The sequence below is a fragment of the Gossypium hirsutum genome, chromosome D12 (assembly GCF_007990345.1).
Source record: "Gossypium hirsutum isolate 1008001.06 chromosome D12, Gossypium_hirsutum_v2.1, whole genome shotgun sequence".
Taxonomy (NCBI): Eukaryota; Viridiplantae; Streptophyta; class Magnoliopsida; order Malvales; family Malvaceae; genus Gossypium; species Gossypium hirsutum.
Window position 1 is genome coordinate 57,776,149 of NC_053448.1, and position 11,926 is coordinate 57,788,074.

At 34.6% G+C, this 11,926-nt stretch overlaps 1 protein-coding gene across 4 annotated transcripts; it reads left to right on the forward strand.

Annotated features, from left to right (window-relative positions):
• The first annotated feature begins 321 nt into the window (after nt 1-321).
• On the forward strand, nt 322-5,535 carry LOC107946933 (uncharacterized). Of its 4 annotated transcripts, XM_016881441.2 has the most exons (6): nt 322-726; nt 2,009-2,226; nt 2,568-2,714; nt 2,995-3,550; nt 3,670-5,025; nt 5,151-5,535. In XM_016881441.2, the coding sequence occupies exons 2-5, from the start codon at nt 2,086-2,088 to the stop codon at nt 5,013-5,015; spliced, it is 2,190 nt and encodes a 729-aa protein (XP_016736930.1). In that variant the 5' UTR covers nt 322-726; nt 2,009-2,085; the 3' UTR covers nt 5,016-5,025; nt 5,151-5,535. The 4 variants fall into 4 exon arrangements, with proteins under 4 accessions (XP_016736930.1, XP_016736928.1, XP_040963334.1 ...); XM_016881439.2 differs by lacking the exon at nt 5,151-5,535 and having other exon boundaries at nt 3,670-5,135; XM_041107400.1 differs by lacking the exon at nt 322-726 and having other exon boundaries at nt 754-2,226.
• Nucleotides 5,536-11,926: the final 6,391 nt, after the last annotated feature.

The window sequence follows — 11,926 nt, forward strand, 5'->3', positions numbered from 1 at the left end:
CCCCTCTTAACCTCTCACATTCAAGTCCAAATCGTATGCATTCATGTCTAACCAACTTGTTCATATGCAAGGAAAAGTTGAATAAACAAATACAAGAAGATTAATGAATGAATAATATAAATCGGGCAGTGGCAGTGGACCAACTGGGGTTACAAAATTAAATGGTTTCTACTGGGGAGGGATAAAATCAAAAATTAAATTAACATAAATATATTTTATTTTGAATAATATCACATTTCCTTTCCCAATTGAGTTTAATTAAAATTTGAAAGACAAACAAATGTAAACATTGTCAAAACCCTAAAAAGAAAAGAAAGCAGAGAAAGAGACAGAAAGTGAATATAAATAGCAGCATAAAAAGAAACAATGATGTGCTGCAACAATCTCTTCTCAAATATAAAAAGAAAATGAGAATTCCTTTTATCTTCTCTCCTCCCTCTTTCAATTCTCTTTTCCTTTCTTTCTATTTGGTCCCAAACCCGTGATCTGATTCCTTTTCATTTCTTTTCTTTTTTAACATATCATCTCCTTCACCTAACTGCATTGAGTTTTTAGTAGTTGAGGTTCTTGGGAATTGTTTTTTTTCCTTTTAACATCTTTATTGCGATCTGGTTAAGACAGTTGGGTCACTTGTTTCTGGGAAGAACCAAAGTGGAAAGTAGAGGGTTTTCTTTATCTCATAGCGGAATGTTTTTAAATTTATTTTTGTGGATTATTTGTCTCCCGGTGAGTTCTTTCTCCCTCTAGATTTCTGGGATTTCGGTGCTCATATTTTAAGCTTTTTTTTTTCTTTATTGTTTATGTGTTCATGTCTTGTTAGTTTTTCTGTTTCTTTCTTTAATGCTTCATGCCTTTGCTTTTTATGAGGTTGCCTTTTTGTTTTACTAAGTGTTGATGTAATCATCAATTATTAGGATTTAACATCAAGTTCTGTTCCTCTCGGTAGATTCCGTTTCTGGGTAGTCATAATCAAGTTTCTTTTTCATTTTTTAAAAGGCGTATAAATATAAGCAGAATGTGGCTTCAATGGCTTGTTTTATAGGTTAAAATTTTACCCAGATTCATCTGCATGTTTCAACAATGTACTAGTCACTAGATGAGGAAAGAACATTAGTTATGTCTAAATGGAAGCAAAAAAGAGACCTTTTATGGTAAATGTCTACAGACCCGCATCTATTTTTAATCACATACTTGTCCATGCTTGTTTCATGAGATTGTTGTATGTGATCGTAAGAAGTGACTTCAATGTTCTCCTGGTGCTGTGTGTTTCAGCCACCTAATTTTCTCCTCAGCTGGTAATTGTTGGATCATAGGGAAAAGTTTCTTATGGATGAAGCTTAGTTGAGCCTTTAAGTTATCTTTTAGAAATACGCTATTTCAATGTTTTTATATGAATTAAAACTGTAATTCTGAAGGATGCCATTGTGTCATAATATCCTACAAATAGCACTGTTTCAGTGGGAAACAGCTAAGAAAATGCTTTGATATATGATGCTGATGTTAGTCAGTAATTCTTCCATTTATAACATAGATATTTTCGCCATTTCTTCAGAGTCTTTGCTATTGGCTACTTTGGTTTTCTTCTTTAGTAATAATTCTAAATTTGCCAATTACACCTCATATTGACCAAACAAGTTTGTGTAGTTGGAAATATTAATAAGGTTAAACTGTTCTATAGCAAAGTATGGCAGTAGTTAGAATTATGGCTAAAATCTTGCAATGACTATGGTCAGTTGGTGTTTCAGTTTAAATATGTTGTTTGAATGGACTAGGCCAGGTTAAATTCTATGTTTTTATAATGAAATTGATGGAACGTTTTCAAATTTCATCTGATAATTGTTAAACAGGATTTTTTCTAGACATGTGTTTCTCACACGGAAAGACCATTGTCTTTCCAAGATTGGCTGCCTAATTGGCTATTATCATTTTCCCTGAATGGCAACCTTATTAATTACTAGTGGTAGTCACTATCTTATCACCGTGGTTTCTATGTGAAAACTGTGTGCAGAAATGGAGAGCAAAGGGACATGTGAAACATCTTTTCAAGACTCATTTATTCGAGGATGTAAGATCTGATATCAATTGATGTATTTGTTTCATTCTTCTGCGGAAAAGATGTTGATGCTGGGAGATTTTGATTTGAATTCAGTGCAACGATACACTGATTCACTTAAAGATATTTTCAAACTGACGATGCTTGATCAGGAGATCATATTCAGAAATCAGGTACAAGGATACCTTCTCGGCTCATTACTTGTTAGTTTGCTAAAATTTTCTATTCTGAATTTGCCATAAAGTGAGGCCAGGATTTGATGCTTATTAATAATTTCCCTTTGTTGGGCACACTTTTGACGATCTTGGTGTGGAAACTTTTGGCTTAAACTTTGTGGTGTTAATTTTATAGCTCTCAAACTGGATGAGTTTACATGATTTGGAATTATACTTTAATATATTGCTTTTACTGAAAGGGTGGACCATTAGGCCATGCATGTCAAAATCTGATGCATGAAGAAACATGATTCTACCCTCACTTTAGATGCTTATATTCTTGCTGTTGGTTTTATCAGGTCCACGAGCTCCATCGTTTATTTAGTGTTCAGAAGACTCTAATGAAGGATCTTCACCTGCAGGAGCATGAAACATACAATTTATGGAAAGAAAATGACCAATCATGGTCCCAAGAAACCAGACTCCCTGCAGATTCAATTCCCATGGTAATAGAGGCTACTGCTTTTCGACTGTTAGAAAGTTGACCTCCAAAGATGCTAAAGTGATTTTCAATTTATTAGTTAGAGAACAAAGGCTTTTGAAGTTTGGAATATGATGCCATGTAATCGAGATATGGTAGTTCTTTTTCTTCTTTTTCTTTTGTCATAGAAGAAATCTGGTTAAGAGTTTTCACTTTTGCATGAATTATCATAACTTTTTATTGTTTGGAAGTGATCTAGTTGACAGGCTAACTGATTTATGCCCTTTTCTCTTTGAAATGTTCAGTTGGGCTCAAGAGTATCATCAAGTCAGAAGTTGTTAGGTGAGTGGAAGGGCAACAATTACCATAAGTTTCAGCGAGGACCTTTCGATCTTCAACTTTTACCTGATCAATATACTAATCTCGGTGATGATAATCTTCCAAATAAAAGAAAGGTTGGGGATCACTTAAAAGAAGCCATCTATGTAAATTCTCAACAAGATGCTGATTTCTCAGATCCACTGGACTTGAGGCTTTCCCTAAGCCTTGGAGTGGCTACGGGGAAAAAGGAAGATACACGGAGAAGTTGGTATGGCAAGAACAGTAATACTTTCCCCAGAATTGTCATTGATTTGGAAGAATCTAATGAGAGGACCTCAGATGAGGAGGCAAAACATCCGCCTTCTGATTTTGTCGCTAAAGTTGCAGATTCTGGAGGAAAGCATGATTCAGAAGTTACTGTTATCTCTAATCCAGTCACTTCAAGAAGCATGAAGAAAGAGCTATGTTGTGGGATTGCTGAGAGTAGCTCCTTTGTCATGGATAGCAAATGCTGCATAGACTGGAGCTGTTCTGATCAAGGTACTGATGCTTCCTTCACGCTGGAACAGCATTTTTGTAGGAACATCTGTTCTTTGTCCACCTCAATCATATGTTTTAATTATTGCAAGTTAGCTTTTCTTTATTTGTCTCCTCTACAGGATCAAAGCGACTAGATAATATGGCACATGAAAACTTTTTGGCTAGAAAGCAGCAGTTCAAATCCTATGGAGTGCGACATTTGGACCTTAATGAAGTTCAGCTTGGTGATTCCTCATGTCACTTAAATGATGCCATAGCTGCCCATCCATCAACAACTAGCTTATCAGGTGGTTTTAGTGAACTTGTTAGCAGGAGTCGGAAAACCTTGTGTCCTACTGCATTTGGGATAAAGGAAATAAAGTTCTCCAATAACAATTTTGAGATGCTTCAACAAGAAGATGGTGTAAAACTTGCTTTGATGAATTCGAATAGCAAAGATAGGAGAAAGGATGGTCAAGTCAGAAATTCCGAACTCAATGGAAAGAATGCATGTGAAACAAGCTTTGTTGGTCTTGCATGCATATCCAGTACCCAAACAAACCTTTCCCAAGAACATGGCAGTCACCATTCAAACACCCAAAATGGAAGAGATGTCCTGATGCCGGAACTACAAACTGATCCTGCTCATGGTCTGAACACTGCACGTGCAGTTGCTATGCAGGTGAATTGCAAGAAGACTGAAAAAGGGGGCACACTGTTATGTTCTGATAAAACCCAAATTATAATTGAGGATGAACATCCTGATCAGTCTCCTACTTCAGGAAAGTCTAGCTGCATTTCAGATAATGATTCAAGCCCTGTAAGGACTATGCAATCCAGAATTGAACCCTATGATTCAAACCTTCCTGCTTCTGATCAGTTTTCTGGAACCCATGAAAGATCTCAGGTTGTAGAAACTTTTTCAAGTGAGCTGGATCAAAGATCTTCTGATAGTAATGAAATGAAACATGAATGTAACAATAACAGGGAAGAATCAGCAGAAGTGGATGATTTGCTCCAAACAGCTGCTGAATCACTTATCCATTTATCCCTGGAGAACCCAGCTTTCCATCATGAATCTTCAACCAAGACGGAGTCTAATGAGTTAGAGAATGAGGACAAGGGCAATCGACGGTGTACCTCTGATTATTTCGAGTTAATGACTCTGCAACTGACTGAAAGCAGTGTTGATGTCTATTCTGTAGCATCAAAGCCATTTGAAATAAGTGAGCTGGAGGGAAAGGATTTTAGTATCAAACTGAGAAGAGGAAGAAGACTGAAGGATTTTCAGAGGGACATACTTCCAGGTCTTGCATGTCTTTCTAGACATGAAATTCGTGAAGACGTAAACATTCTGGAGGGAGTTTTAAGATCAAGGGAGTACAAGAGAATGAGAGCTAAGATGGGTAACGGAGAGAGTTGGTGCACACCAATGAGAGGCAAACGGTCAAGACTCACTTATGTTGGAAGAAAAAGTTTTAGATAATACTATTCAAGTTAGTATAACCCCATATCTTTTAATTGCAAATAATCTTTTAAGCTCATTCATTGATCTAGAGTTATTTGACTATGTTATGATATAATGATATGACCTTCCTATTTTTGACCCTTTTTCTTTTAGAGTTATTTAGCTATGTTCTGAAATATGATTCAAGGAAGAAATAACAAGAGCAATGTGTTGACTACGGAAATATTGTTCTGAGAAGGCACCAGGGTTTTCCATTTCAGCAGAGGGGGGCTCTTTGTTTCGATAAGCCAGGGAGGAAAAGATCTCAGAAATTAAATCTGCTTGTTATCTCAACTCCCTAGATTAGCATAAGAATTGATCTTATCATATGACTCAATGAAATAATGGAAGGAATGCGACTAAAGAGCACATCCTTTAGGAACAAGCATGCTTTAATCGTGGGCCCGCAAAGGAAAAATACCGATGGTCCAAAGAGAGAGTGCTTAAACATATTTTTAGCGGAACAGATTCCTGGAATAATATGCCAGAATTATTCACCTAAATCTTTTGAATCTTTTATGTCATCTTCTGTAATTTTACATACCCTACCAGTACCACCCTTAGATAGGATGGCATTCATTTAAATAATGCATTGAATTGGGGTCACTTCTTTATGAGAAAAAAACTGGAAACATCATACGAGGATAAAACATTCACCTAAATTCTCCCCACATTTTCATCTAGATTAGACAATTTCTCAGTATCAACAATATTAGCAATAGTGGAAGGAAAGTCAGTACAAAGCTCCCCTTGCTAAGACATGGGTAGCCTTATTAGCATCCTTATAAATTCAACATAACAAAAAAGACTGAAATTTTAAAACATAACAAAGTTGAATCCAAAGCATCCACTCTATCAACATGAAAAGCTTGCCAAAGCCTTTAACTACCAGTCTCTGTCGCAATATTATCTAAATGCAAAGACTTGAACCAATAAAAGGTCTCCCGCAGCGTAAGGATTTCTGGCTGGAAGGGATCAAGAGTGCTCTTCATGAAATCGGAAATACACCGCACAAAGTCACTTGAATCATTTCGCACAACTGCCGCCCATCCATACATCCACTATCAGCAAAAGTGGTTATGTCAACATTACATATAAGCTTTCCAATATCCGGCCTCTGCCAACGAACATTCCCCGCCTCAACCGACGTACGCATGACAACCTAAGAGTTGTGAACCAACCTCACTCCCAACCAACATTACATAAATTCATCCACATGTTGGACAAGTTGGCCTGCCATCATAACTTTTTGTTTCCAAACCACCATATTCTTGCTGTGCCAAATACCCCCCATAACATTACCAAAACACACCTCCTCCTGTCATCTTGTTAATTAGCCAAAGTTCTATGAATAACCTGGTACAAAACCAAGTTTCTGCCACACAGCAAGTGCAAAAGGGCAATGTATAACGATGAGATCCAAGTCCTCATTAGCTTGACGGCATCTCGGACAAATAAGAGTCAATATTCGCCCCAAGTGTCAAAAGCTTACTAATACAAGGCAAAAAACCACGCAATAATCTCCCAAAAAAGTTCTTTAATCTTGGCTAAACAACCTCATTCCAAAGGGATTTCAACTGCATTTAAATTCATAATGAAATGCATATCTAATAATAAATATGAAAAGTCAGGGATCACATCATCTGTTTGTTTCTTTATCTGCACTAGTTTCCCCTAATATTATCCCAATCTGAACTAATCACCTGCTTAGTTGAATATATGATCCTCTTGCAAGAGGACCCGAAAGGGTTCATTGCCAAAATCCCATACCGTAAATCCCGTTGAATTGATGGATGATCCCAATTTTGCATCTCAAAAGTAGGGGTTGCGGATCAAGTCAACCAATTAGTCTTCTCCACTGAGAAACCAATCAAATATTTGGCATTCATATTCGAAGCAAAAACATGTAAAGGCCCAAGTGGGCTCCAAAAGTCGCAACTTCACTTTAAGAACCATTAAGGCCCCGGGGGGGGGTCTTACTTAAAAGAACCAACGGCCGACCATTACCAATGCTAAACACAATTAATGTGCTAAAATGTGTTTGTCGTTTCTACATGTGCTATAAGTGAAAAAGTAAGCACTGGTGTTTAAGAGATGGGCCTAAATATTGAGCCCACATGTTTATTTTTCTCAGGTTAAACCTTGAAATTAAAAGGAATTCTTTCACCCTTTTCAGATATGGGCTTCCATTCATTTGCTTTTCAATGGCTTTGGATACTTTGATTTGTATGAAGAAAATCAAAAAGGGATGGGTTAAATGAATAAATTAGGATGTTATGGTAATAAAATTGTAGATGGAATGATGAAGGTCCTTTTAAGCAAAACTATGATTTGTCAAAGTGTGGGTTAACCTTATCGAAATGATGGATCCCTAATATTATTTAGGTATATGCATGAGTGGAATATTGGGTAGAAGACGCAGGTGCGTTATGGAAAGTTGGGGGGGCACTACCTTGTGTTAGTTCATCTCAGCCACTTGTGTTGCCTTTGCTTAAGCTTCCTTGGGTGGTAGTGGTAGGCCCCCATTCCATCATCATCTTTCTTCTTCGTTTTCCTTATTTGAATTAATAAAAATAAATGAATTAGAATATATGAACAAGCCAGTAATAACTAATTAGAATCATGATTATCCTTTGAAACTAGTTATTTTTTCTTAATCAATAATCATCAACCACATTATTTGTCTTTGTGGGAGAGACATTAATTTATTTTTTTATGTTAAAAAATAAACTAAATTTATCAAGGCAATGAAGTTGTTGGCATTTCAACCTGCTGGATGCCATCTTTGCCCACCGATTCAAATTAAATAATTCACTTAATGCATTATTTGGGTTTGACCCAATTTAATTTTAAATTTGATAATAGTTTCGGTTTTAATTTTTTTATTAAATTTAAAAATTATTTTCACGTTGAAGCTTAATGAATTAATATGGACTCAGAAAAAAATTGTTAGAATCCCTAAAAACTATTACCAAATTAAGGCTAAAAAATAAATTAAGCCCATGGACAGCAATAATCAACTACTAATCTATTTTCCTACTAACAATCATATCGTGGAGAATATATATTACTCACATTCTTTGGCTGAAAGAAAAAGGAATATCACTGGTTAAAACCAAAAAAAAAACACACACACACATAAATTGAGTGGTTAAACATGCACCAAAAGGCTTACCAAATATATTAATGATCATTGTTGTCTGAATTTAAATAAGATGTTTAAGGATTGGCAGTGCAGAGGCAGAGAGTGTGTTTTTGTTTGGCTGAGGATGAAAGAAGGATCAAATGTGATTGTGAACCAACCCGTGTCGATAGGTCTGCACAAAATCTAGAACTGAATCTCCAAATGCTGTCATCTTCCAAACCCCAAATCATAAAACGAGAGAGAACCGAGTTTGGATGTAGATCCAATTTAAAATCTTCCCCACTTGTGAAATGAGAGGTCCTTCTATGTTTCAAATTTTGTCCCCATTCCTTAAATATCACTTGGGACGTAGTAAAAGTGAGAATTATATATATATATATATATATATGTCAAGATTGTTCTACGCCTCTTCTTTCTACATAAGACAACCCTAGATTTGAAATCTTTTTGTCCCAATGAGCTCAGGAATTTAAGCCAACACCACCTATTGAATGAATGCAACCCATAAGGTTTTTTTTTTTTAAATTCTAATTAAATAAAATTATTTCTCTACCATCTGAGTTGGTAAATCTTTCACTTTAAAAAACAGCGATTTTTCTACATTTGAAATTTAATTAAATATTATTATTTTCATTTGTATTAATTTAATTTTTTATATTTTAGAATTTAAGTTAAAATGTTAGTATTGTTTAACTTTTACTGTTAAACTTATTTGTGTGAAATGAAAATAAAAATTTATATAATCGTTATGTAGCAAAAAAATAAATTAAGATCCTGCGAAAAATGTAGAGACATGGGAAAACATTTGTTCTCCAAACCCAACGCTTCAGAGAAAAAATGCTTACAAGAACATGAACATCACAGACACAATCCACATCAACCACTATATCTAATCTCCATGAGTCGGTACATAAGATCCGTCAACGACAACCATATTCTTCTCAATAGAACCATTAGAGTATCATATATTGATAAAAACTATCGAAACCAAGCATAGACAAAAGCGAGCCCCAATGGATAGGGGAATAAATGAGCCATAGCCCACTCGAGAAAGTTTTTATTTTTTAATTTTTAAAAAATGGCACCTCCTCATGTCAAATGATGCATAAGGAGCGAGCAAAGTTCTGCAACAACAAAGGAAAGGTGTCTGAGATGGATGTGGGAGAAACATGGAAAGAGTGAGAAAAATGAAAATGGAGGAGGGAGGCAAGATGAGGGAGTGTGACCAAGATGGAGTGGAGGTCTGTCGCTAAAAAAACAGGCGGTCACCTATCCATAGGATTTTGCATTGGAAAGGTTGAGCGATAATGGAAAGAGTTTTAATTTGAGAGAGAACTTCTTATTATGTTCTAATGCTCGGGTAAAATTCCAAATTCACACTTGTACAAGATTGAACAAAGATGGCGGGTTTCATTCAGGCTTGCAATTTGACTTGTTGAATTGTTGTCGGTTTCAATTGTTTCAATCTTAAGATTCTTGTGCTATTTTCTGTTTGGTTCATTCATGTTTAAAGGTCAAGTTTTTTTGGTCAAGTCAATACAAGTTCAGATAATTTCATCTTCTAATTATTTTAAATTTGAGTCATTTGGTTACTTGTTCAAATCATTTTAACTTTGAGTTTGAGTCATTTTCTTCAAATTGAAATTAATCCAAATTTAAATTGAGAGTAATCATTTGCTACATCGCTAATAGAGTTTTTTAAATTTCACAAATAGATTTAAGGTATGATAAGTGTTATATTTATTTATATAATTATTTTTTTATTTTTTTACTATATTATATAATATACTTATCAAACTCTTAACCCACTTAAAATTTTAAAAAATACTTCATTAATAATATATCAAATAATTTTCCTTCAAATCAAAGTCAATAAAGTTCGGAGATTTTAATTAAATTTTCAAATCTAAATAAAAATTAACAATAGACCCCAGGCAAGGGGGGGGGCGGGGGAGCATAGGTTAGTTGAAGTGGCACAGATAACAGCGAATAACTCAATGCCCTTCGAAACCCAAAAAAAAAAAAACAACAGCAAAAGGTGGAGAATTGGGTGCTGCTCGTTAGATTTGGTATTTGATGGGATGGGGAAAAGTGGGGACAACAATATCTCTACCCTATCTTCCTAACAGATTTCCCCACAATTCTGAGTACCAACCCCCACATTTTATTTAGGTTTCTAGCTTAGGGTAGGGTACCCCTACACCATTCACCTAACCACCGGGTCTCCTTCCCTTTCTATAACTAGACAATTAAAACTGTCGTAGTTGGGGTGTTAATGTCTTGTGTCCTGCCCCTTGCAACTAACCAAAATTGGAAGTTTCAGCCAATTTATGTTTTTAATTTTATTTCCATCCCAAGCTTTACCTCTTAACAAACTCAATAATTTATCATGGAATTACATGTTGTCGTATTCCAAAAACAACACATTATCCAATATGAGGAACAAGGGTAACGAAACAGAAAGTTGTTTTATGACCAACAAAGATAATAAAATAATGGTTCCTATTGTAAGAAAGCCCACCAAAGCCAATTGCATTCCATGCCTAATAAACTAATACGACGACAGCAAAACAGCAATTTCTGCCGCCGCTTAAGACAAATTTGCTTGTCTTTTATGATCACAATGATTCTTAATTGATATACTTATTTTAAAATTTTTTAAAAAAATTCTACTTCACCCTTCCATAATAGTAGAACACAGAACTCAAAATGTAGCATATTTTTATGGGTTGATATATGAAATTATATACCGTCAACCCATTATTAAATATTAATTTCAGTTTTATTGGCTTGGACTGCCCCCACGTACTATCATCATCATTCATATAAAATCGTAGTGTGGACTCCTTTTTACTTTGCAAATGATGAGGATCCACATTTTTCACACTTCCATCATTTTTTTCTTTTAGAAATAGAACCTCCCATTTGGGTTTTATATTTCTATATCCACTTATATATGCTAGATTTCAATTTATGACACTTACTTTGTGGGAGACCAACATAATATTTTTTAGATAAAGTAATTCCTTTTGTAAGCAAATTATAGGTGTTTTCGTACATTTTGTCGTCTAAAATCGATTTTGTTTGAATTATAAAATTTCTCAAAACTCAAACATTGTTTAAATGTATGGAAAAGAAAGTTTACTTCCCCCTTAAATCACTTGTCAGTAATTATATATATATATATATTTAAAAATAAAATTTTAAATATAGAAAGCTTTGTGTAATTAAATAATTTAAATATATCCAACTTTAATATCCCACCTGAAGAAGATGTGATTGTAAATTATACAGAGGTTTTAGATATACAAAGTTGGGATAGTAATGGAATTGGGCGGAGACAAATATTACTAAATCTATCATTGTTTCACTCTATCACTCGCCCTACTCTATTATATATGTATAATCTTCAAAGTAATTACAATTAAATTCGTTCATTCCCGCCTCACTCCGCTTCAATTTAAAATTTGTTATTTATTTTTTAATTTTTTTAAAGCCAAGTAAATATTTAAACGTAATTTTTCAAAAAAAATATATTTAAACATAAAATATTTTTATTTTTATTCTAGTTTGTGTTTTTACATTTTTAACCTTTTAATAATTTATATATACAATGATATAATGGTAATTTCATATACTAGAGCGGGTCAGGTGGGGCAAAAAATTACCATAATTGCTCCATATTCACTAGCTAAAAGAAAAAATCCACATCGCCCCATCCTGCCTCACATCAACTTTTCAGAAG